This window comes from Pipistrellus hanaki, assembly GCF_964339955.1.
Source record: "Pipistrellus hanaki genome assembly, chromosome: 1".
Lineage (NCBI taxonomy): Eukaryota > Metazoa > Chordata > Mammalia > Chiroptera > Vespertilionidae > Pipistrellus > Pipistrellus hanaki.
In genome coordinates this window covers 24950302-24977546 of record NC_140503.1, presented here as the reverse complement: position 1 = coordinate 24977546, position 27245 = coordinate 24950302, and the positions used below count along the sequence as shown (strand labels likewise).

The window sequence follows — 27245 nt, the reverse complement described above, 5'->3', positions numbered from 1 at the left end:
AATCCCAAAAACACTTCAGTGCAGACCCTTGCCTAACCCTGCTGGGGTTTTGAGGAAATTACCAGAGATAACTTTCTTTCTCCACAAAGTGTGGGATTCGCCTGGGGAGTTTCTAGTTGGGTTTTGGATTTGAGAGCTTTTTGGATGACTGGCATGCCCACTTCCCTCTGCATGACCAGAACTTGGGCCATAAAGTTGCTTTCAGGGAGCGTTTATGTGATATCTTAACATGTTGCGGATGGATCACGAGAATTCCCGTGCTTTCTGTTCTAAGGCTTGTGGCCAGTTATGAAAATTCTTTAAAAAGATAATAGCTTGTAAGAACATGTAATAACTTCAAAATACAATGGGTATTTAATTTTAAAGCATGCTTTTAACATTTATATAAGCTGTCTTTTGTACAGAAAGTTGGCCACTGGGAAAAGCTAGCAATAAAACTACTGGTCTGCAATGTGTTAATTTGGATGGAGGACACTGGCTTTATTTAAAAGGGCAGAACCGCCTTGCTGGCGTGGCTTAGTGGTTGAGTATTGACCTATGAACCAGGAGGTCACAGTTATATATCTGGTCAGGGCACGTACTGGTTTCAGTCGGGCTCGATCCCAGTGAGGGTGTGTGCTGATCAGTGATTCTTATTGATGTTTCTATCTCCCTCTCTGAAATCAATAAAAACATTAAAAAAATAAAATTGCCAGAACCTGCCCTGGCTGGGTGGCTCCACTGGTTGAAGTGTCTGGTGCACCAAAAAGTTACATGTTTGATTACCTTTGAGGGTAAATACCAAGGTTGCCAGTTCAATCCCTGGTCTGGGTTTGTTCAGGAAGCAACCTGTTGATGTTTTCCTCAAATCAAAAAAATCCTTGGGTGAGGATTAAGAAAAATAAAATGGTAGAACCTAGTTTTTTCTCCTTTGGGTTTTTTAAAATGTACCTTGGCGATATGTGTGGTGTTAGGTACAGTGGTGCCTCACACAACGAACTTAATTCGTTCCAGGAGCAAGTTTGTTATGCGAAAAGTTCGTTATGTGAAACGCGTTTTCCCATAACAATACATGTTAAAAAAAATAATTCGTTCTGTAGCATAAAATATGCTAAGATGACTTTTTAAACCTCAATCTATTAAGTCTTGCTTTTTTTTAGAAGCCATGATATAAAAAAAATATTGAGTTTAACTTAAAAGGACGACTGCCGTGATACGTGCGTGATTTAATTCGTAATGAAGAACGATTGCCGCGATACGTGCTTAAGTTAAGCGCAGTGACTAACGACTGCCTGCAGTGCCTGCGCGGAAGGATGCAATACATCGGCAGCGATCATGGAAGCTCGGGCGAAGCGGTCGTGGAAGCTCGGGCGACTTCGTTGTGTGAAATGAAGTTCGTTGTATGAATCATGAAATGAAGTTCGTTGTGTGCAGCGTTCGCTGTGCGAGGCGTTCTTTATGCGAGGCACCACTGTACTTGGACATTTTATCAGTTGACTTTCTGATTTTTCCACCCCTGTAAAATAAGTGCCTTACTGTTTTAATATTACAAATAGTTTGTTATACAGCGAGGCAATAAAATAAGACCCTTTACGTACAGGGAGAGGAGATGGATTTAGGTTGGCCTAAATTTTCAGGTCCAGGTTCTGAAGTCATGAGTGGAGTGGGCATGAGCGCAAGCAGTTTTAAGACCAGTCTGCAGGGGGGGATAGTTGCGGCTTTTGTGCAACCATCTAGCAAGCTGAAAGGTAAGTTTGAGAGTAGCATTTATTTTGCCTACAACATTTTTTTTTTTTTAACATAGTTGGTATCCTATATAATATTGTAAAAGGGTAATATGCAAATTGGTCTTAGAACCACTTATAGCTATGATGTGCATTGACCACCAGGGGCAGATGCTCAATGCAGGAGCTGCCCCCTGGTGGTCAGTGCACTCCCACAGGGGAGCTCTGCTCAGCCGCAGGCTGGGTCAGTGCGTCAGTGGTGGCAGGAGCTTCTGCCTCCTTGGCAGTGCTAAGGATGTCTGACTGTGACCTAGGCCTGCTCCCTGCCTAAGCCAGCAGGTGGACATCCCCCAAGGGGTCCTGGGCTGTGAGGTCGTAGGCTGGGCTGAGGGATACCCTTCCTCCCCCGAGTGCATGAATTTTAGTGCACTGGGCCTCTAGTGTAATATAACATTAGTTTTAGGTGTATAATGTAGTGATTTGACATAATGGTGATAATAGTAAGTCTAGCAATCATCTGTCATTATGCAGATGTATCAATATTATTGACTTATCTTCCCCTCCACCTTTTTACACGGAGGGCAATAAATATTAAGTCCAGTCTTCCTCAAAAAGTTAAACTTGTTCTTATATTGCTTTGTTGTACGTAACCAAGTTCCCTATCAGATAATGTCTGCTAGATGTTAGAGAAAACAATTGGCATAGAAAGGTCAATATGGATATAATATGTAAAAAAGATAAATGGTAGACCTTTTCACAAATCTTCACTTTTAATATTGAGGGTATTAGTGGCCCAAATCAGTGCTTAAATTTGCTCTGGTACTGGAAATATTGGTAGTCTTGGATGTTTGCCAAACTGTTGTCCTGAAATTAATTTGTCAGTTTCAGTTGTATCTAATCATTAAGTGATGTGAAAATCACAAGTAGCTGGGCATGGTAGGCTGCTTGGAAGTGTTAATATTAGTTGTTATTTAATATTTGACCCACTGCTTAATGAACACTATGCAAAATGTTTACATTTTATTGGAGAAACTTTTAACTTTAAGAATATCAGTTCGAGTATTTTCTTAAAATTTTTTAAAAATTGATTTTAGAGAGGAAAGGAGAGAGGGAGATAGAAACATCAATGTTGAGAGAGAATCATTGATTGGCTGACTTCTGCACACCCCACACTGGGGATGGAGCCTGCACCCAGGCATGCACCCTTGACCAGAATGGAACCTGGGACCCTTCAGTCCGCAGGCTGACACTATCCACTGAGCCAAACCAGCGAGGGCCAATTTGAGTATTTTCTTCAAATTGAGAAACCACTCATTTTGGCAGCATCTTAACTCTGAATTTTGAGGGACCTTAATGTGAAAACCACTAATGAACTGATGGGTTATAAAATTATTGCATTAGTGAAACAATTCTGTTGATTTTTATATTGTTGCCTGCCTTTTTCTTGTTAAAGTCGCCCCCTCTCCTCCACTGGGGTTACAGTTTTCCTTTCCACTGGGTTATATTCTTTCAGTATGGCTGTGTTTTTGAGTTTGTCTTGTCTAGTTGCTTTTGCATACTTCTTGTCTTACGTGGGCTCTCAGGAGCTTTAATCCCAATAGTGATGGAAGGAATAGGATCTGGGTTTTTAATGTTATTACAAAGGATTTTTGAAGTCTACTAATCCTGCAGCTCTTTGAGCATTATTTTTTAGTAATAAAACTTGGAATGGCCCCAGCCAGTGTGGTTCAGTGGTTGAGCATTGACCTATGAACCAGGAGGTCATGTTTCCATTCCCACTTAGGGCACAAGCTTGGGTTATGGGCTTCATTCCCAGTAGGGGGCTTGCAAGAGGCAGCTGATGGATGATTCTTATTGATGTTTCTATCTCCCTTCCTCTCTGAAATCAATAAAAATATTACAAACAAAATCCCCTTGGAACTGGATTTGGGTATTAGATTTTGAGGAAACATTTTTTGACTAGTTCACAAATCAAGTTGTTTTTTTTTTTTAAAAAAAATCCCCACCCAAGGATATGTTTATTGATATTTTAGAGGGGGGAGGGGAGAGATACATTGATTGGCTGCCCCCCAGAGGCACCCCAACCGGCACCATTTTGGTGTAAGGGATTATGCTCCAACCTTCTGAGCCACCTGGCCAGAATGAGACAGAGTGCCATATAAATATATATCAGGCACTGTTTTAGGGATGCAGAGGTAAAAGGCAGTTTGAATTCCCTTCAAAGGATTGTCATTGAGCAAGTCTTTTAAAAACAAGTACCATATCAAATTCTAGGCTGGAGATAGGTGAGGCTTTTAGAATTAGACACCTCCCAACCCCCCCACCCCCCACCCCCCATCTGTCCTCCAGGCAAGACTCGATGCTGATAGTTTCTGCTGGAAATGTTGGAGAAAGACCCAGTCACTGCTGGTGTGTTCCTTTCATCTTTCTGCTTTCTCTGTAGTTTGCCATATTTCCTTCTGAATTATCTTCTGACCTGAATCCAGGTCACTGGGGGAGCTCCTCTTTATGGGTGCCATTTCCCAGAGCCGCTGGAAGGGTTTCTTCAGTTGAGGCAGCTGTGTAGGTTATTTTTATCTTATCTGTGAAGTTGAAAAGGGTTATGGGTAGGGGAGGAGAATGAGAAAATAGTAAATATAAAGCTTGTTCAATCTGGAAGACAAAAGACCAATTTACCCCTAGGGTGGGCTGTTTTTTCTATCTCTTGACAATCTCTCCTCTCATGTCTTAGTTCTGAAAGGATTTGCTTTCCCTCAACTACCCTAATGGTAATACTAGTCACAAAAGGTTTAATTAGCAGAATACTGACTCTGGCACTCCATGTCCAACTTCATTGTATCAATACATGCAATTCAATAGGGGAATTGAATGTAAGCGAAGTTGTTGACTGCATTTGGGAGCAAGCAGGGGTCAGGGAGAAAATAACTTCAGGGAAGTCTTCCAACGTGGGTTCCCCTGCCCCTCCCCCCATTTTGTTGGGTCTACTTTTCCAGGCTGCATGGCTGTGGTGAGCTGTGAAGAGGGGGTCTACATTTCCGGTTCTCACATCTCTGTAGAAGGGTACAGATATCAAAACCATAAACACTTGGCAGATTCTTCATCTTGAGTACTGCTGCCTGGGTCCTTACGTCCATTTGGTCCAAAAGTAAGGTGCTTTCACATAGTTTTGTCCTAGGGTCTTCTGAAGTGCATTATGAGTGAAGTTCATTGTGAGTGAGTGAAGGTCTTGAGAGCCAAATACCCATAATTAGAGAATGTCCTCATGAGGGCACTCCGGGCCTTTCTGGGATTAAGACTAGGAACCCGATGGGTTGTTGTAGAAACTTTCCCCCTCTCTTGCATTTTTTTGGTAAGAGGGTGGAGAGATTTCAATGGGCAACAGATGTCTGAGTTTCTCTTGGATAAGCATCAGACTAGATTTTCTACAGGTCTATACACTGAGTAGCCAGATTATTATGATCTCTGAATGCATAATAATCTGGCCACTGGTGTGTGTGTGTGTGTGTGTGTGTTAGAGGCCTGGTGCATGAATTCGTGCATGGGTGGGGTCCGGCCAGCCTAGCCAGGGGAAGGGGACACGGGCAGTTGGCTGGCCTGCCTGCTGTTCGAACTCTTGGTTGAAGAGACAATTTGCATATTAGCCTTTTATTATATAGGATATACACTGAGTGGCCAGATTATTATGTGTTCAGTGATCATAATAACCTGGTCACTCAGTGTAGTTTTGAACTAAAACTTATATAATGGTTCTGAAGTAAAATCCTCTTTCTTTTTGACTGCTTGATAACCATGATTGCATTTTAGTTCATTGTAAATCTGAATTTGCCTGCTATGAGATAATTTTACAGGGAAGTTGAATCTTTCTTTTAGGGTGTAAACCAGTCCCCGGGGCCTAGAAAAGGTTTTGAAGAGGCCCTCAGTTTGTGGAAATAAGAGTTGAGGATTTGAGTGATTATGAATATACTGATGTTTAGAATATAAAATACTGAAATTTTATCAAGTAAGGCGGTTTCCTGGTTTGGAAAAAAAAAGATGAAGGGTTTAAATCCACTTTGAGGAAGGGACTCTGAGCTTTCTTGAGTTTTGATTATGTTCGGAAGAGAATGAAATGATCTGAGCCTCTTAGGAAATAGGTGCTAAATTGGCTAGGAAGTGATTAATCCAGTAGTAATCAGATTAAGGGATAAAGCAAATCAGACCAGATTGTGAAAGCCGATTGTTCAGTAAGCTCACTTAAGTTTTCCTTTCTGTGTATCCAGAATTGGAATCCTCTGTTTTGAATTCGGGGTAATTAGGCTGCATTGCTTGAATGCTTTCTCTCCTGTAGGGATGCCAGTGGTGCTGGGACTCTGACCTGGTTCTAAGACGGGAGAACCTACAGTACAAATTTCCTGAACTCTTGTGAATAGGGCCTTTCACAGAACTGATGTCTCACAGCTATCTGTTGGCCAAAATGGTTCTGTCCTATGTTCTCACCCTGAGCCCTATACGTGATTTCCTCAGTTAAAGCAGCTAAATTACCTAGTCCCATGAGGCAGACTCCACCCTAAATGGCAGTGAGTGAAGGAGTAGCCTTGGCTCTTTGAGGCCCTTCGTACTTCTTGTTGCTACCTGGTTTCTAGTGACTTGATAGTTATAGCCCATCTAACAGATCCTTTTCAGAAACTTGTTTTTCTCCAATATGTGAGACCTCCAAGGGGAATAATTCAGTACTCACTCTTGGAAGGCTTGATTTTCTCATAGCACCGAAAGATGGCAATGAGGAGAAGCCCTTCTCCAAGCTGGCAAATCATGTAGAGGAGAGGAAAGAAGAAAAGTGGTCCGATGACTTCAGGGGCGAAGGTCACATTGAGGATGGTGGAGCAGAGTTGAACATTTTGGCATCCAGTCTCCATGCTGACAGTGCGCCTGCATCTGTGTAGGTTACAAAACAACCACCCCGTATGCCCTCATGGAAGAGGCATGAGTGTACAGCCTCACTTCCCTATCTTCTTCCTCCCAGATACTGGAACAGTTTGAGACAGGAAGTGTGCCAGGGAGTGGAGTGCACATGGTTTCAGGAAAAGGGAAGTTGACACGTGTTAAAACCACCAATCCAGCCTTGTGGAAGTGGGTTCATGAGATCATTTCTTATTTTCTTGGAAATGGATGATTTGTCTACTTTTGTAGGGTTGCTAAGTTAAATTTGGAGAAATGGCCAGCTGGTGAGGGAGGAAAGGCAGGTGTGAGCCAGTCCCAATCATTAGCTTGTTATATTGGACTTACAGGACAATTACAATTTTCAACATATAGTAGAGGATTGAAATGCCTGAAGATCTTGTCCTGTTCCCAAGTTTCTGGCTTTGCTACCTTTACCTCTAAAATGTGATGATGAAAAAAAAATAAACTTGATTGAGCCATATTTTTCTGTCATTGGAATAAGGTCTCTTGGTTTTGCTTCCCATTTTATGAATTACAGGGATGTTTACATTTAATAAATGTATATTTAATTCGTTGAATTGCAATGGGTGTATTAAAATAATTGTTATTTACTAAAACCCCTGAGAGCTCTCTCAGCATATGAGGAAGACTGCTCTGGCGGTACTCGATGCCGGGGCCGTTAAGATCTGTATCATTCTGTCGTGAAAGTTGACGTCAAGTGGTCATTGGCAGTCTTTTGACTCTACTATCACCATGTGTTATATCCTGTACTATTTGTCCTTTATTAGCATGTTTTTAAAAATGGATGATTATTTTTTTTAATTTAAAATTTTTATTTTTAATTACAGTTGATACTATTTTGTATTAGTTGCAGGTGTACAGTATAGTGGTTAGACAATTATATAATTTACAAAGTGATCCCCTGATAATTCTAGTAGTACCCACCTGGCCCCATATATAGTTACTGAATATTATTGACTATATTTTCTTATGCTATACTTTACATCCCCTGGACTATTTTGTAACTACCAATTTGTGCTTCTTAATCCTCTTACCTTTTTTACCCAGCTCCCCAACCCCACCTCCTACCGGGAACACAAGTTTTTTGAGGCGGGAGTGCTAGGGTGCTACTAATGTAAACTGCATAAGCATTTGTCTACTATGCTTAAAAAGAGCAAAAATTCTGGACATGTACTGCTTGTATAGAGAGGGTGTCTGATGTTCCCATTCCAGGCTTTCAGAGTTACCTATTCCCTTAAAGTAGCAGCTGTTTGTGAATTGGATTAGACTCTAGCTGAGGTCCCTGCTATGTCAGCTCTGAGTGCCATTTAGCAAAGCTGTCACTTGATGGTATTCTTGTAAAAGGAAAAAAGGAGGAAATGTGGAAGAGGAAGAGTATGATCAACATTTGTCATAAAGACACAGAGATACCACTGTGCCATTAGCTACCAGGAGTTGGGCAGGAGGTGGAATCTAGCCTCTGGAGGGAGCCATGACTTGCTGCTCTTTGGATGATTAGAGAGATTAATGTTTCTAACCCATTCAATACCTTCCCAATATTTCAGTCCAAAGTCCCTTGTTCAATTGATGCATTTGAACATATTGCTGGCGAAATGCCTTCCCCGGATCTCAGATCTCATCCTTTTCCTGAGAGACCAGGACAAGAATGAGGCCCACAAAACAGTGAGACCTAAAATAATACCTACTGTCCATTGAGGCGGAAGATAGCAGAGAGAATGTAGCCCAGCAGGAAGCCGATGAAGGGCATCAGTGAGGAGGTGGCCCACAGGTGGGGTGTCATGACAAACATGATGCTCTTGCCCACGTTGATGACAGAGAGCACTGTGATGGCCACACTGAGCAAAAGCATGATGATCATTCCTCCCTGTGAATGAGGACGGGAAAAGGCCATTAGAGAGGGGTGGGGGTGAGGATGGGGAGAAGCAGAGAGGTGAGATGAAGCCCAGGTGGGCATTGGAGGGGAAAGACATTTTAATTTTAAAAAGTTGGTATTTGAAGTGGAAGGGAATACAAAGACCTTTATTTCCCATGTTTTTGGGATTCTTTTCAGTAGCTAGGAAGCTTCTTGCAGGGCAGAGACCCGATTAACACTTGTTACTGAAGACTAAGCCAAGTGCAGCATCTGCTTGATATCTGTGGATACAGATTTTCAGTAAGTGGCTCTGAAGGAATGAGACAGTTCAATTCTCCCGCAAAGTGGTTCTTGTAAATTAAAAATTCTTTTGCAAAGTCATTGACTGCTTGTGTACACATCCAGCAATACTGTCATTGCGCCAGAGTTGGGAACTTAATCTGTTATTCTTAGAACCTGTCCTACTTGTCTCAAATACCTCCATTATGCATAGGGACCACATGCTTTCTAGGATGAATTTGACTCTTGGAAGTTTCCAAGAATCATTTGAAGTGAAGCTGGTAAACAAGTTGGATGATCAAGACAGGTAATGTGGGTTTAGATCCCAACTGTAAAGAGATGTACCTTTCTTGGTTACAAAGGAAGTTGGTTACAAAGGACATTCCCAAAAGAAAGTTTCAGAAATATCTTGGGTAATAATGGCGTCATAGAAACAATGCAGGTGTCCACCTTAGCCCAGTCAAGTGCTATGAAAGCAACATTTATTGCCCTTAATAATTACTATTAAATATGTTAATATTTAACATGAAAGCAATGTTGAGTTTTATTAAACATTTTTATAGTTGCATCTTAATACCATTTTCAGTATATTTATAATGAAACTAGAGGCCTGATGCACAATAGGCCTTCCTTTCCCTGGCTGCCAGCATTGATTTTCCTCCAGCACCCGGAACCCAGGCCATAGCAAAGCCAAGCTGTCAGCCTTCAGGTTTGGCTCTGGCTGCAGTGGAGCCAAGCCTTCAGCCTTCAGTGGAGCCAAACTTTCAGCCTTCAGGCTTGACTCTGGCTGCAGCAGAGCCTTCAGTCTTTGCTTTGTGCCTGTGTATGCAAATTAACCCACCATATTTGAGTGCATACATACTCCTGATTGGTTGGTGGGCATCGTGAAGGTATGGTCAATTTGCATCTTTTTCTTTTATTAGTGTAGATTACAATGTTACAATTTTCCAGCAGGTGACAGGAGGCAAACTTTAAAAGTGCATTTTCGTGTCCTAATCAGTTTGGTTCAGTGGATAGAGCATAGGCCTGTGGACTCAAGGGTCCCAGGTTTGATGCCCATCAATAGCATGTATCTTTGTTGCAGGCACATCCCCAGTAGGGGGTGTGCAGGAGGCAGCTGATTGATGTTTCTCTCTCATGGATGTTTCTAACTCTCTCCCTTCCTCTCTGTAAAAAATTAATAAAATACAATAAATAAATAAAGTGCATTTTCTTGTTTGCATTTTGGAAAAAGATACACTCCAAACTGATATATATACACACATATTTAATGCTCTTTGTCTTGCTCATTGTTTGAGTAAAGATATATTCTAGTAAATATATACACATAGCAAATGTAATGATTAATGAGTTGGTTCAGTGTTCAGTTTATTCACATGTGTAGCATTTGCTACCCCTAGTACCATTTTAAAAAAATCGTTGTAAATTATAACACAAAAATTGCCATTTTAACCATTTTTTAATGTACAATTCAATGGCATTAATTAGATCCACAAGGTTGTCTTGGTAGCATTTTAAAATTTATTTTCCTCAAATTTCAGTTGCAGCTTTGCATTTCTGATTTTAAATCCTTATTCCAACTGATGTGGTCATATATCACCTGTACCAACTAGTTTCTATCCCAGGATAGGAAGGAATTTAATAGATTTAATCAATAACCACATACTTCAATTTTTATTACACGACTTAACTGATGAGCATTATTTCTCCTTCTGGATTCCTGTTTGTTGTTGTCTTCTATCAAATGACCAAATAGTTCTTGGTCCCTTCAAAAGAATATAGTGGATAATGGAAGGGGCAGGGCATTGGGCTACAGGAATTGCCCCATGAGTCTGGCAGCCCTTTTTCTCTGTGGGCATTTACTCTCATTTTCTCACTCTGGCTCAGTCTTCCCTTCTTGGGGGCTGTAGAATGGTTATGAGCACAGACGTTGCTGTGATCCTGGTGTGGAAACTGCCTCAAGCTGGTTTCACAATGTGTAAACTTCAGTGAGTCACTCAACCTCTCTGACCTGCCACATTAAAGTGTAGCTCCTGTTTTTTTTTTTTTTTTGCCAGACTACTTTATATATTTTATTGATTTTACACAGAGAGGAATTGAGAGGGATAGAGAGTTAGAAACGTCGATGAGAGAGAAACATCGACCAGCTGCCTCTTGCACACCACCTACTGGGGATGTGCCCGCAACCAAGGTACATGCCCTTGACCGGAATCAAACCCAGGACCTTTCAGTCTGCAGGCCGATGCTCTATCCACTGAGCGAAACCAGTCTTGGCATAAAGTGTAGCTCCTATTATTACTCACTGGCCTGGTGCACGAAATTCATGCACAGGTAGAGTCCCTAGGCCTGACCAGTAATCAGGGGTGATTTGGGCCTTCCGGCTGCTGGCTGGGGCTTTCCTTTGTTCCGTACTGCCCCCTGGTGGTCAGCACATATCATAGCGAGTGATCGAACTCCTAGTCTCTGGGTGGAACTCCTGATGGGAATACTTTGCATATTAGCCTTTTATATATATCTATATAGATAGATAGATAGATAGATAGATAAATAAAGGAGAAGAAATTAACATCTCAAAGTTTCCTGTCATAGTCCTGTCATCTGTGGAAATCTCATCTCCACAACCATCTGCTTCACCACAGGTCACTGGTTTTTGTACCACTTGACTGCACTGGCCTCTCGAGTGATTGAGACTGCGATGAGTGTCCATTCATGGGCAGCCAATGCCATCAGCTTGATCCAGGAGATGACTTGGCCTAAACTATTCCCACAGAGGTGGCCTACACATGCTAATGACCCTACTAGTCGTATCCTCTCCTTTTGGGAGATTTCAGAATTACAGGGACACAGGAGCAGATGTAAGTCTTAAAGACCCAGAGGCCTGGGAGCAGGAGAAGCCACAAGTTGGCAGAAGTTATGTGACAAAAGGGGTCGGGTTAGTTCAGTAGCAGCAGGTATGACAAAAGCATAGGTAGAGTGGCCGAGTCAATGCAATGGCTGGACCCTTTTTAAAAGAGTGGTGGGGCAATCCAAGATGGCTGCTCGGGTAGGCAACTAGCCGCAGCCGCACACAACAATTTTAATAAAATACAACTAAAATATAAAATGGACATTACCCAGAACTACAGGAAAGTCGACTGACTGGAAATCCTACAACAAGAAGCAAGGAGAAAACCAGAAGGAAGCACGGAGGAGCTGTAAAAGCCTAAGGTACGGAGACACGCGGCGCACGCGAAGAGGTCGGAGCCGGAGAGGAGGGAGGCCGAGTGCCTGGCGGGCGTTCCCTAGCGGAAAGGAGATAAAACTCCGACTGTGCTGGGCCTCCGACTGCTCTGAACCCCAGTTCCCCAGACCCCGGGGAACCAGGCTCAGCCATAGGGAGCCGGGCTGTAAGTCGGAACCCTGGGGTAGCGGAGAAAGGAGGTCCCGGAGGCGCACACACTGCCCCCAGAGAAGGGACGGTCGGCTGTGCCGCGGGATTGCCCTGACGGGAAGGAGACTGGGGCTCCAGACTGCTCTGAACGCCACCTCCAACTCCACTTCCAACTGAACTGAACCCCAATACCGGGCTCATTGTGGGAGAGCATAGACTGTTTGGCAGCAGGCGAAAATCGAGGGCACCTTTCTCTCAGAGGCGCCGGCAGCGAGCACTGAAGGACCCGCATAGGGCGGGGCTGACGGAAGCCAAAGCTGCAGGCTCCACCCTGAAACCCTGTCCCATCTGTAACGGCGAAATGCGACAACAAAATAGATCACAAACGAAAGAAATGGAGGACAAAAAGCGTCTGGATATAGAGTTCAAATCTACGCTTATAAGGTTTTTCAAGAATTTCCTAGAAAAGATGGATAAGGCCTATGAGGATATGAAAAGAGATCAACAAGAAATGATCAGGGATCAACAAGAAATAAAGAATACATTGTCTGAAATAAAAAATATTCTACAGAGTCCTAAAAACAGAAGGGAAGATCGCAAGAATCAAGTCAAAGATTTGGAACATAAAGAGCCAGAAGACACTCCTCCACAGAAGCTAGAAGGCAAGAGAATCCAGAAAATTGAAGATAATGTAAGAAACCTCTGGGACAACTTCAAGCGAACCAACATCAGAATCATGGGGGTCCCAGAAGATGAGAGAGAGCAAGATATCGAAAACATACTGAAAGAAATAGTGACAGAAAACTTCCCCCACCTGGTGAAAGAATTTGACTTACAAGTCCAGGAAGCGCACAGAACTCCAAACAAAAGGAATCCAAAGAGGACCACACTGAGACACATCATTATTAAAATTCCAAGAGCAAAAGATAAAGAGAGAATACTAAAAGAAGCAAGAGCAAAGAAGGTAGTAACTTATAAAGGAGCACCTATACGATTGTCAGCTGACTTCTCAACAGAAACCATGCAGGCCAGAAGGGAATGGCAAGAAATATTCAAGGTGATGAATAGCAAGAACCTACAGCCAAAAATAAGCTACCCAGCAAAGCTATCACTCAGAATCGAAGGCCAGATAAAGAGCTTCACTAATAAAAAAAAGCTAAAGGAGTTCATCACCACCAAACTAGAATTATATGAATTGCTGAAGGGGGTTCTTTCAGAAGAGAAAGTAAACAAAGATAAAAATTATGAACAACAAATACGTAATTATCAACAAGTGAATCTAAAAACCAAGGAAATTAAAAAAATCTGATGAACAATATTAACTGTTGAATATAATAGAATCAGAGGTATGGAAGGGGAGTGAACTGACGATTCTTGGGGGAAAAGGGGAGAGGGGGGAGTGGGAAGAGACTGAACATAAACTGTGCACCTATGGATGAGTACAATGGGGAGAGGGGAAAGGGCAGAGGGTGGGATGGGAACCTGGTGGAGGAGAGCAATGGTGGGGGGGGGGAAGGAACATTTGTAATAATATGAAAAATAAAAACTTATTAAATAAAAAAAAAAAATAAAAAAAAATAAAAGAGTGGTGGGAGGCTTATGGTAAAACTGGTTACTGGTCATGTTGTGCAACCTTCTAACCACACAGCCTTGATAAATCCTTGCATGGGTAAGGCAAAGTGCTACTTGAACTGCCTTTCTAAATAGAGTGACCCTGATCTTGTATATTGGCGTTATCTATGACCTTCCACTAAGAAATGCAACTGGCTGAACAGAGTTTGAGCCAATACCTTCTGCCAGAGCCAGCTTTTATGAGTTAACTTTCATTTGGAAGTCTCTAGGAGGGTTAAGTGTGCAAAGCGGCTGGGATGAGTGTTGGCTCATTTTTCAGGTGTAACTCATAATTTATGGAACAGGGAGATGAAGAAGCCTTAGAAGCAAGGAAATGTCAGCCTTTGCCTTGTGGCCGCATTTTGTCTGCGTCTTCATAGGAGTGAGTGCTGTTTGGGAGTATTTTTTTTTTAAACTTTTTTTTTTTTTTTTTACATATTTTACTGATTTTTTACAGAAAGGAAGAGAGAGGGATAGAGAGTCAGAAACATCGATGAGAGAGAAACATCGATCAGCTGCCTCCTGTACAATCCCCATGGGTATGTGCCAGCAACCAAGATACATGCCCTTGACTGGAATCGAACCTGGGACCCCTCAGTCTGCAGGCTGACACTCTATCCACTGAGCTAAACCGGTAAGGTTTGGGAGTACCCTGGGGGTTTAGCCACAGTAAACTGGGTCTCATGCACACCTGTGCTTTGTAAATCGCCTTTTATGTGGTTGTTACTGGTCCTTGTGCTTCTGTTCCAGGTGAATCGTGGCCCTTTAATGTTCTCTGGGGTTAGTTTGACTCCATTTTTAGTGTGGGACTGAGAGTGGTGGTGCAGCACAATAGAAGCAGGAGACTGACTGATAATGTGGGCTCTGCCAAGTAACGCCCCTGGACCTCAGTTATTCTACCCATAAAATGGGAATGCAGCAGGAGCCAGGTGAGAAGGCTATTTGAAGGACTTTACAGCTTTCAGATCTGAGATTTTTTTTTTTGCACCTTCAGCACACTTTTGATTAAAGTTATTCAGAGGTAAAAATGAGGTACATGTTCTTATATCAACTGCACTTAGGGTTCTAGTTATTTGGGTTTCTCATCTATACAATGGGGAAGGGTAGAGTCACATTAAATTATATCAGGGGTCACTTCGTATTTTTGTATTCTGTGTTTCCCCCCCCCCCCCCCCTTTATTTACACATCGCCACAAGCCATGGTGGATAAACGAAATGATGGACACAAACACGTTTCTGGAAAATTTTCTCCTGCTAATGTGTGGGAGAGACAGAACATGCCCTGTATTCCTTTATGTATTATCAGCTGTGGGCTGTGGGGGCACTGTGACAGGTGCTGGGATTCAGTGTGAAGACCCAGCCTTAGGACCTTTCTCCTTGAGGAGCTCAAGGTGAGGGGAATAAACACGCAGGTACTTACAACACAGTGTGATAAATGCTGCAAGGGCCCCGGGGTTGGGTGCAATGGGAGTAAATAGGACCAGCATCCTACCCGGGCTTGTGAGCTGAGGAACGCTTCTAGGGGAGATGCCGTTTGTGTTGAGACGTGAAGGGTGAGTGGGCGTGAGCCCAGAAAGGTGATGAGTGAGGGGGACTGGGAGAGGGGAGTGTCCAGGCGGAGGGAAGGACGTGTGCAAAGAAAAGAGCTGAGACAGGGAAGTCAGTTGAGACCAAATCAAGAAAGGTCAGAGGAGCCACAGGAAGGAGTTTAAACTTTATCTATCGTGGGGGAGAGTAAGGAACCCAATGTGGGCCTTTAAGCAGTGGTGACATGATGACATTTGAACTTTCCACTCTCAGGGTAAGTCAGGGTCAGGGAGCCCAGGTTAAAGGTTATTTCAGTTGTCTAGTGAGAGGGGAGAGAGGCCAGAATGAAGACAGTGGGCTAGGATGGGAGGAATGGATGGATTCAAGTAAAAGCAGGTAGAATTGAGAAGCACCGATTAGCATGAGTCGGGAGGGAGGTGAAGGTGGGAGGGGGGAGGGGACACTGAGAATAACTTCAGGTTCTGGCTCAGGCAGTTGGGCATGTTGAATGGAATGCTGTTCCTTGGGGTAATCACAGGGGGTGGAGGGGAGGAGCCGGCTTGGGGCAGAGATGCTTTTAATTTAAGACACACTGAGTTTTCAAAGCATATTCACGTAGAAAGGTTTGGGCAGTTCATTGTATCAATGCTGATTGTGAAGAACTAACTCAGAGATGTTCTGGAAAGGAGAGCGAGATGGGGGAGCAGTGGAGGTGGGGAACATGATCAATAAAAGGAGGTCTGTGAGAAGCAACGGTGGAGAGAATGGAAGTGCCAAGAGCGGAGTAGGTGATCAGCATAGATGAGGAATTGCATCCATGTCTTTTAAAAAAATATTTTTTTATTGATATCAGAGAGAAAGGGAGGAGAGATAGAAACATCAATGATGAGAGGGAATCATTGATAGGTTGCTCCTGCGTGCCCCCTACTGGGGATTGAGCCTGCAATCCAAGCATGTACCCTTGACCAGAATCTAACCTGGGGCCCTTCAGTCTGCAGGCTGATGCTCTATCCACTGAGCCAAACTGACTAGGGTGCATCCATGTCTTTCAACAGGCAGGAAGGGAGCTGTGGCACAGTATCAATCAGTACTGGATCAGGACATGGCAAAACTACTCTTGACAATGATAGTGTGAGAATAAAATAACCCTGAAAACCTGAAATGCAGCCTTAACAAAAAAAATAAAAAAATTATATTGATTTCAGAAAGGAAGGAAGAGAGAGAGAGAAAGAGAGAGAGAGAGAGAGAGAGAGAGAGAGAGAGAGAGAGAGAGATCAACGATGAGAGAGAATCACTGATCAGCTGCCTCCTGCACACCCCTTATTGGGGATTGAGCCCACAACCAAGGCTTGTGTCCTTGACTGTGATCAGACCTGGGACCTTTCAGCCCACAGGCTGATGTTCTATCCACTGAACCCAACCAGCCAGAGCTGAATTACAGTTCTTTTGTCTCAGGGCTCAAGCAGCCACTAAGCGTTGGCTTCCAGGTAGCATGCTGTGTAGACTGGCCCGAGGGCACAGAAACAGGCCGTCAGAATGTTGGAGGCAGAGTCCTTACAAGTGATGAGCAGTGAGCCTAGTGGAGACTGACAGAGACTGAGCTCTGAAGTCACGAAAGTTGGGAGAGGGACCCTGGTAGCCCTCCACGAGTCTAATTCTTCCAAGGACAGGGCAGTGGCATGATGCCCTGTCTGTGACCACAGTGCTACCCCAGACCCTCACTCCATTCTCCTCCCACCCTGCTCCTGAAATGGCTGGAAGTGTGCACACACCTCTTCTCTGGGTCTTATCCCTCTGTCTTCTTGACCAGTCAGCCAAGTTTGCCCTTGGTTCCCTCTGAACTCCTGTGTTTGGGCTTGTCTCAGGCTTACCCAAGTCCCATCCTTTCTTCATGTTCTGGCTCAAGATTGTCCCCTCCAGGAGGCCTTCCGTGACTACCCAGCCCTCACTAACCTCACCTCCTTGCACTCTGCCAATGCTTCATTGTGCACTGTGTTGGATCTTGTTTTTCATGTGCTATTTTACTTTCTGCAATAAACTCTTTGAGAACAGTGAATCCTCAGACAGTGTAGGAGAAAAATTAGCATTAGTAGGTGCCTAATAAAAATTTAATTTTATTATTAAAATACTATATAATAAAAGGCCAGCGACCATACCAGCATAATGACCAGAACGACCGATCGACCAGTTGCTATGAGGTGCGTTGACCACCTTTCGGTCCCTCCCCCCAGCCCACAGGCTCCGATTGCTGGATGTCGAACAGGGAATCATGGGGAACTAGGGCAGGTGGCAGTGGTGGGGCGGGACTGGAGACTGACGAGCAGGTGGAACAGCTGACCTCTGATAGATCACCAGATGGTGAACAGGGAACCAGGGTGGATGTGGGTGGCAGCGGGGTGGGACTGGGGACTGGTGAACAGGTGGAAGATGGCCCTGATCGCAGGCTAGGCCTAGGGACCCTACCCATGCACAATTTCATGCACTGGGCCTCTAGTAATGAGTATTCTAGTAATGAGTATCGTGTCCCCTGAGAATACTTTAAAAAGGTTAGGAAGAAAAAGAAACACACACACACACTAAAAGTTTCTTCCTAACTTTTTGAAAGTATTCTCAGGGGACATGATAAGCCCATGGAGTAGGTGTCCAAATAGTAGGTCTTTTAAAAAACACTCCCCTAACCACCCCCCCCCCAAAAAAAAAAAAAAAAAAAAAAGCAAGGAACAAAACCAACACAGAAAAAGCCCAAATGACTTGCCTCAAGCCACACACTGAGAGGATAGCGGCGTTCTTGCTCCCTGCCCGGACCCTAGGATCTTACCTTGGTGACATAGCGTACGTATTGTGGCCTTTTGGCGTTGAGGAAGATGCCTATGGTGCAAGGAATGAGAATCATGATCAGTGACAGCACAATGCCTCCATAGGGCACCTTGTCCTTCAGGTCTCCGTCGTAGATGCCCCTGGAGTACACGTACAGGAGGAGGGGCATCATGCCCAGGGCAATGAAGGTGGAGCAGGTGGTCATCACGATGCTGGGTGGGAGACAGGAAGAGTGCAGAGAGAAAGCTCATTAATACAGACTCTTTGGGTGAGTGCCGACGTCCCAGACACACCCTGCTTCCTTTCCTGTCCCGGCTAGCCTGAGGGGTAAGCATGCCATCTCCCTGTCACCGAGGGGGAAGCTGGGGACCAGAGGAGAGGCGGCTTGTCCAGGATCGCGCCGGTGGCAAAGGCTGAGGCAGGATTGTACCCAGGTCTGTCCAGCTGCTTCCCTCCCTGTGTGCTTCATTGTGGAAGGAGCGTTCTGATCGCCTTTGTAACAACACTTTTTGCTCTGAACACTTGCCCTATGCACGGCCCATTCAGAAGGAAGTTAACCGCATGACTTCATCACTCTGACCATATCCCGTTGGATCACAGAATGGCCCACAGTCACGTCTGTCTCAGAGCCTTGTGAGGTCTGGACATAATGGCTGTGTCCAACTGGGATAACAGGATTAACTACATCAAGAACATTTTCTCCCTTGGAGATTCTGAATATGAGACACAGTGATAGAACCCTGGGTCTTGGAGAGGGAGTGACATTGGAGGGATGGTCAGGCAGAAGCCAGAAACATGCAAAGAAAAAGTGAACAGAGGCCAGGAATGGAAGGACCATGAGAAATAGCAGCAAAGCCGTAGAAACAGAATAATTGGAGGGCCTATTGTGGAGCGATAAGAAGGCAGCAGCAGTTAGTTACCCATTTGCCGAGTGAGTGACCGGAGAGCCTGGCCATCACACCTGCTTTGCATCTTGACTGCAGGTCTAGTCCCCAACACTGATAGTTCTCACGTTATTTGCTCCTTGTTTTATCCTTACATTATTTAAGATAACTTGAGTGTGAGTCTCAGAGCCTGAATAATACATCCTCCCAGCTCTAATTTGTATCCTAATTGTCCTATTACCATTTCCATTTGGAATGCAATACATGTGAGCCCCAGGACCCTGTGCAGGCACAGGCCTTCCAGCAAGACCAGCTGAGAGCATGAAGCTGGTAGGAAGCAGTCTTGGACTTGGGGATTCTGACCTTATATATGTTTGGCTTCCATTCTAGAGGGAAGGTTGGGGGCGGGTGAGGTGGGGGAGGAGAAAACTGGCAAGACCTCAGGAAAGTCACAGTAAGGTGTATCCCTCCTCTCCACAGCCCCATCCTCATCTTCATTGTGCCCATACAGGTGAACTATGGCTACATCAAGTACAGCCTCGTCCAAAGGGACCAGAGGGCAGCCATCAAGAACAGCAGCAGGGGGAGGCACCACAGGACAGGAAGCTGTCAGAGGTGAGCAGGGACCCTAAAGAATCCTGTGGACTGAATGACCCTTCCTTAAGAACGTCAGCACAGGCGTGAGCTTTAAGAAAGTAAGGGAGGTTTCCAGGAATCACAAACAAAGAATACCAAGTAAAGTGCCTTCATTTAGTTATTGATAGGCCCTGCAATTTTAAGCAAGGTGAGGCACATGCTGAGGCAATTTTACCGGGGACCGATACAAACGAGTTAAGTTCCCACAACTTCTCATCAGTGTTTTAATGGGACAATGTTGACTGAAATGAAGCCAGGGTCGAGTGTTGTGATAATCTGGAAGTTTAAGTTTTAATGCCCAAGGGAGGGACCAGAATTGATATCTTAGGCTTCTGAAAAGAGGAAACTGAAAAAAACAAAACATCTCATTATCTCATGGGACAAATATGAAATACTGAAAAAAAGGTAATATTCGGAACAGAATAATAATATAATGCAATATTAAAAAACACGGGGGAGGTGATCTTGGATTAGGCAATGGTTTCTTAGATATGATACCTAAAGCACAAACAACCAAAGAAAAAAAATATAAATGTGACTTTATCAAAATTAACACCTTGGTTTTGGCTGGTGTGGCTCAGTTGGTTAGAGCCTGTACCGTACCTGGAAGGGTGGCAGGTTTGATGCTCGTCAGGGACATACCTGGACTGCATGTTTGATCTCCTTTGGGGGGGCATGCAGGAGGCAGCGATGGAGGTCAAGCTCTCACATCTATGTTCCTCCCTTTTCCCTTTCTCTGTCTCTAAAAAGCCCCATTTTTTTTTTAAAAGAATGGTTTAACATTAGATAATCTATTATTGAATTAAAAAATGGTATGATCATTTTATAGGCGGAAAAGTGTCACTCAACAAAATTCACTGTTCATACATGATAAAAATTAGCACACTTGAAACAGAATGGAAATTCCTGAACTTAAAAAGGGTTATCAATAAAAAATCTACAGGAAACAGTATACTTAATGGTGAAATATTAGATGAATAGCAGTATCATCAGCTTGGTTGTAAATTATACTATATATGGGTCTTTGCTAGCACAGCAAAACAAGAAATAGGGAAGGTCTAGAGATGGGTAAGGAAGAAACAGAGGAAATCCAAGTGAATTTAAATTATAACTAGTAAATAAGAGAATCCATGTAGTTCTGAGTACATTATTAATACAAAAAATTCTACTGTCTTGGTCGAGTAGGAAAAAAGAATCATCATATGATTTTTCAAAAAGGTGTCATTTATAATCATAAAACTAAAATATTTAGAAATGAGTAAAAAAGATGCAAGATCTTTAGGGGGTGAATTATAAAACTCATAGAAAGGTATAAAATAAGGCCTAAGTAAAAGAAAAGCTACACTATTTCTATGGACAAGAAGACTCAATATTATAAAGATGGCCTCTAAATTTATTTATAAATTTAATGCAAATTTAATAAAAATTCCAGCAACATTTTTTGTAGCCTTGAGAGCTAATCTTAAAATTCAAGTGTAACAGTAAAGGGTCAAGAACAGCTGGTGTACCCATCAGCAGAGGAGTGGATTAAAAACTGTTACGCCTACACAATGGAATACTACGCTTTGGTAAAAAAAGAAGGGATTTTTACCATTTGCAACAGCATGGATGGAACTGGAGAGCCTTATGCTAAGTGAAATAAGCCAGTCAGAGAAAGATAAATATTACATGATCTCACTTATAACGTGGAATATGATGAACAATGTAAACTGATGAACAAAAACAGATCCGGAGACAGAGAAGCATCAATCAGACCATCAAACCTCAGAGGGAAGGTAGGAGAGGGTGGGGGGAAGGGAGAGAGATCAACCAAAGGACTTATATGCCTGCATATAAGCCTAACCAATGGACACAGACAAGACGGGGCTGAGGGCATGAGTGGGAGGATGGGGGGCAATGAGGGGATAAGGACATATATGTAATTCCTTAATCAATAAAAAAATTTAAAAAACATATTAAAAAAAGAATAGCTGGTGTAAGTTTCCAAAACAAGGAAGGGGAAACTTACCTTTCAGAAATGAAGGTTTATTATAAAGTTGTAACTAAGAAAATGTGATATTGTGTAAGGATAGTCACATAGACCGATAGAAGAAAAGAGGGATTCCAGACACAAACCCGTGCATATTTGTGAGTTTCATCTGTGGGAGAGATGGCATTACAAATTACCGGAGAAAAATTAACTCAGTGGTACTGGGGATTTTCTCTATAATATAGAAAAGAAAATCAGATCACAGCATGCATAATAAGTTTTAGGTCCACTGAAGACCTCCATGTGAGAAGCAAAACTTTAAAACTGTTCAGAAAAAACTTAGGGGGATATCTTCATGACCTTGAGGGTAATACAAGACTTCCTAAAGAAACCCAGAAAACATAAACTGTCAAGAAAAGATATTGGCAAATCCGATTGAATTAAAGTAAGCAGTCCGTGTTATAAGACGTTATTATCAAAATGTAAAGGCAAGCGCCAAACTGTGACTAGACTGTTGCAACATATACAAACAATACAAACTACAAATTAGTGAGGAAAAACACAATAGTCCCATAAAAAAAAATTGGCAAAGGATATATTTCCTGAAGAGGACACCCAAACAGCCAATAAATATTTGAAAAGGTACTATGCCTCCTATGAAATAAAAAATTTAAAAAATATATATTTTGATTGATTTTTTACAGAGAGGAAGGGAGAGGATAGAGACTTAGAAACATTATTAGCTGCCTCCTGCACACCTTCTACTTGGGATGTGCCCGCAACCAATGTACATGCCCTTGACTGGAATCTAACCTGGGACCTTTCAGTCCGCAGGCCGAAGCTCTATCCACTGAGCCAAACCAGGGAGGGCTAAAATTAAAAAAACTTAAAACCACTGTGACCCCTTTTAGTCTCACCAGATGGCAAAAATGGAAACATCCGGTAATTTCAAATACAGAGGAAGACATGGAAAAAGTGCAACTGCTTTAGAGACAGCTTGCAGAAGATGCATGAACCCCACGACCTGCCGCCGCCTGCTTCTGTCATATACCCTCTCACACGTGAGCACTGAGGCACATGCACGAGGCCGGTCACAGCAGCAACACGTGAAGTTCACGTGAAGTCAACACGTGAAGTCCACTGACAGCAGGAGAACAGATAAAAATACAAGCAAACTACACGGCAGTGCCAATGCACAAAGGAGCTATTTAATTCCTATGCCTTTATCTCAGAAAAAAGCAGGTTGTCAAATGACATGGGCAGGATGATAGTGTTTGCATGACGTTGAAAACAGGCAAACACAGCCGTGCATCTTGCTTAAGGATCGGTACCTAAAGAGTCAGTATAAATCACACCACGATAGTGCTGAATTCCGGGAGGTGCTCCCTGCGGGGTGGGGACAGGGAGAGGAGAGCGGGGCGGGACGGGGCTCACGGGGCTGGCTATTGATCCCTCTTAGGAGAAAGGCCACACGCTGGTGGGCTTGTTTGGATGTCCTTGAGCGGCAGAGTCATGCTTACTTTGGCCGGGCGCGTCAGCAGCGCTGGAATTTGCTCTGGGACTTGGTGTGCCTTGTGCACGCAGGGGTGTGGGAACAGGCTGTCCACCTTCAGGTGCCTCCTCCACATGGGTAAGTGCTGGACCCTGGTCAGGGACGCCCACCTCCAGATTTGCTGGAATCTGTGATTGTCATGCTCCCCAGTTTACCCTGAAGGACAGGAATTGGGGTGGGTGGGTGGGGTTGAAGGGGAGCTTGACTTGACCAGGCTCGCGTTCTGAGATTGGGACCTGTTCCATAGTGACTTGTGGGCCCCGTGGCCTCTCGGGGAGCCAGGGGTCAGAGGGAAAGAGCCTGTTTGGTTATTTATTTATTCCTTCTGCCTATGTTCTCGGGGCACACAGCCTGCTTCCAGACACTGTGTCAGAGCCCCCGTCGATAGAGGCAGAAGCTGAGGGGACTGGGAGCCAGGCTTCCATCTCATCCTGGTTAGGCTCCCTCCGTCATGGTGGCTCTGGTCTCTGCTGGGAGTTGGGTCAGAGGGAGCAGATGAACCTGAGGGGCCAGTTGCCTCTGGGACCCTCTGTCCCTGACAAGCTGGGCTCGCTTCATCTTCGAGAACATTTTCTCTCGCCTGGAGCTATCTGCTTTCTTGGGAGCTTGTCTAAATGGCTGCCTGGTGGCCCCGCCTCCCCGAATGTGCCTGCCCACCTGCAATGGGATGGTGGCCGCCCCAGACTCACTCCATCTGGGGGGCAGAGTCCCAGGAAGGAGACCCCACTTTCCCACAAATTCTGGGAAGCCCCGAGCAAGTCTCTGAACTTCAGCTTCCTCAGGACCGGTGCTTACAGAGAAGTTCTCCCCGGCAGCCTTCCAGGGACATCTGGCCTCGGACATGCACTGTTTGACTGCACAGTGTTTCTGTTTTTGTTAATCTTCACCCGGGAATATTTTTCCATTGATTTTTAGAGAGAGTGGAAGGGAGGAGACACACACACACACACACACACACACACACACACACAGAAGCATCCATTGGTTGCTTCCTGCACATGCCCTGACCTGTTCCGGGGATCGAGGCTGCAACTCAGATATGTGACCTTGACCAGAATTGAACCCTTGACCTTTCAGTCTGTTCATGGAGCCAAACCAGCTAGGGCAGTTGCACGGTGTTTTTAAAAACGTTTAAAGAGTTGTAGAGATTTCACAAAAGAAGGGAGCTTCTACCCTTTCTGGAAAAGCAGAAGCTGCGGTGGTGGTGGGTTCCTGCGCCCAGAGAGCACCCAGGGTGCCTGCACTGTTCAGGGGGACCTCCCGGCACTGTGCTCCTTTCTGCCCAGGCCCGACCCTGAAGACGTCTGTGCAAAAGCACAGGCTTGGGGCCCCCCGGCTCAGTTTCCCCATCTCGGCGCCTCCCCACAGGCTGCTGCAGGAGGGTTGCAGGTAGACTGCTTGGCGCAGTGCAAGGCTCTTCTGATTGTTGGTCTCATGATCATAATCACACTCCATGTCCTGGAGGAACTCACATTGGAATATGCAGTCTGGTAAAGTGTGATGGCTGATGGTGAGCTCATACTTTGCCAGGGGGCCTGAGGCGTGGCTTAGCGTCATGGGAGGTGTGCCTATGGGAAGGTGGATGACCAGGCAGAACATTATCGCTTGGGGGGCCCGGGTAGAAGTGACCATCTCCAGGTCCCCAGACAAGGAGGCTGAGCAGGACAGGATCGAGGTCCCATCCCTGAGCCACTGGGTGTGGGTGGGGGCTGAGGGCCTCAGACATGCGGCTGCATTGAAGAGACCTTGCCAGTGCCCTTGGGCTAAAGAGGCAGGGGCATCTGGCCAGGGACACGGACACACTCCCCCATCGTCCTTAATCCTGGCCCGCCTGCTCTGCTGTTCTACAGAGGGCCCCTTCCCAGCAGCCGACCTCCCGCATCCCTTCTCAGCCAGAACTGGACACGGAGGTTGCAGTGAGCCTTGTCCAGGGGCCAGATTAAGACCGAGGGCTTGCCTGGCTGGTGTGGCTCAGGGGTTGAGCATTGACCTATGAACCAGGAGGTCAGGGCATGTACATGGGTTGTTGGCTCGATCCCCAGTAGTGGGCATGCAGAAGGCAGTCGATTAATGATTCTCTCTCATTATTGATGTTTCCATCTCTCTTTCTCCCTCTCTTCTCTGAAATCAATACAAATTAAAAAATTTTTAAGATTAAAAAAAAAACCCCAAGACCCGAGGGCTTGCTTTGTAGCAGGAAGGATTTGGATTAGATTAGAGGGAAGCCTTTCCTCAGAGGGTGGATATGTTCCCCTGGGAGGCTGGACAAGCCAAGCCTCTTCCTTGCCCCTCTCTTCCATAGTCTACTTCGGCGAGGGCTGAATCCGATGGGTGGACACTCCAGAGCTGCTCAGATGGAGGGTCCTGGTAAACCCCAAGCATCATTCTCTTTTTTCACTTAAAAATATGCCCTGGCCTCACTTGGCTTCACCAGGAGGGACGTTCCTCCTTGGGTGCTCTCCTTAGTGAACGTTGGCCAAGGGCAGGGTGCTGACAGACATCCAACCGGACTGTCTGAATCCACTGCCCTCCCTGCTAGAAAAGCGTCCCTACTGAGGACCCAACCAAAGGACACAGCTCGAGGCTGAGGCGTAGATAAAGGCAGGAGCTTCTGCAGGTGTTTCCTCGGTCAGCATAGGGGATGCTGCTGGTCCCACTCCCCGCTCTCCCCTCCCCCCCCCCCCTCACCAGTTTGGGGCTGGGAAACTCTTGGGTCTACCTGGTTGTGTGTTCACATGGAAGTGTTTCTGTGTCTGATGGGAGGATGGGGCAAGTTAAGGGAAGACATCCCGTCTGCCTGGATAGTTGGGAGGAGCTTTGGGAATCCCTGCTTGCTCTGTAGGAATTGGAGGTGCCTATTTGGTTCCAAGCCAGATCTTGATCTCCATGGAGATGTCTGGAACCAGTCTGCACCCCCTGTAAGATCTCTGGCCTCAAAGCAGACACCTTGACCCCCAGTGTAGGCAGGTGAAGTTCTCCAGAGGCCTGTTTGGTGTAAACCAGTCTTTAGGCCCCCACCCCCCCCAAGATGCCTCTGGGAATAGGGGGTCCCCAGCATGCCACTGGACTAGCGTGGCCCCTTTGGTGTGGTGCTTAAACCAAGACACACCCCAGCTCCTGCTCCCAGCCCAGCATAAGGTCTTAACAATAAATGCCTGCACCTCGAGCCCTGCCATCCACCCAGCACCTACTCCTCTCTTGTCTTTAGCCCAGATTCCCCCCTCGATTGTGACACCTCCAGTGCGGCCCGTGTCCCCAGGCTGCTCCCGCCTCATTCCCAGTCCTACCTGAGGTTCATGTCCCCTTTCATGGCCAGACTGAAGACATTGGATAGGTTTCCCCCTGGGGAACAGCCGCAGATCAGGATGGCTATCGCCTCAATATTGTTCAACCGGAACAGCTTGCCCAGGGCAAAGGCAGTGAGGGGCATGATGCCATACTGTGCCACCAGGGCGATGGCCAGCCCCTTGGGCTTCCAGAAGTGAGCCTTGATCTTGCTGAACTCCATGGTGCAGCCCAGCGACAGCATCATGATGAGCAGCATGAACACCAGGATGATGCTCAGCGCCAGGTCGGTGGGGCGCTTGCCGAAGTTGGGTGGCAGGGAGAAGTTGAGGGGGACCGACACGTTGAGGGTCTCCATCCTCCTGGGGCGGCAGAAGGCCGGGAGACCTGCACACCCTGGCTCCCTCTGCTGCTCAGTCCTGGCTGGACACCTTCGGTTACCTCCCGGGGCCGAGTGTCAGGACAAATGGAGCTGCTGTGGGTCTGATATGTCCTACCCTGGTAGGCTGTCGGGTCAGAATGCAAACAGAAGGATTACACAACTGGCTGTGGCCTCAAAGGGGAGAGCCTGGAGCCTTGTCTGCCAGGCCTGTCCTGTCTCTCCCAAATTCCTCTACCTTTCTGGGCGCCACTGACCCTCCTTTAGCACTTGGCTGCTTCTGGAACCAGGGACTTCTTTCTCATTTTCCCCAGATATTCTGTTCCTGGGCCCAGTCCAGGGCCTGCACCCGTCCAAGTCCAGACCTTCTCATTCTCTGCTCATTCTTGGATGCCTTAGGAGGGTGCCTTCCCCAGGCCCAGCAAGTCACCTCTGCTCCT

The 27245-nt window shown here is 45.3% G+C and overlaps 1 protein-coding gene across 1 annotated transcript; it reads right to left on the bottom strand.

Annotated features, from left to right (window-relative positions):
- Positions 1-2710: 2710 nt before the first annotated feature.
- Positions 2711-27245, bottom strand: SLC10A1 (solute carrier family 10 member 1). The gene is made up of 5 exons (XM_084893604.1): positions 26429-27245; positions 18102-18312; positions 8330-8508; positions 6421-6617; positions 2711-4285 (listed from the first exon to the last, which is right to left on the bottom strand). Exons 1-5 carry the CDS (start codon positions 26782-26784, stop codon positions 4191-4193), a joined length of 1038 nt encoding a protein of 345 aa, XP_084749730.1. The 5' UTR covers positions 26785-27245; the 3' UTR covers positions 2711-4190.

Excerpts from the sequence above, each read along its gene's own strand:
- SLC10A1 (XM_084893604.1), bottom strand. The coding sequence starts at position 26,784 with ATGGAGACCCTCAACGTGTCGGTCCCCCTCAACTTCTCCCTGCCACCC. Across the intron at positions 8,509-18,101 it reads ACGTACGCTATGTCACCAAG|GGAGGAATGATCATCATGCT; the intron begins GTAAGATCCTAG and ends CCTCATTCACAG. Across the intron at positions 4,286-6,420 it reads GAAAATCAAGCCTTCCAAGA|ATAAGATAAAAATAACCTAC; the intron begins GTGAGTACTGAA and ends TCAACTTCACAG.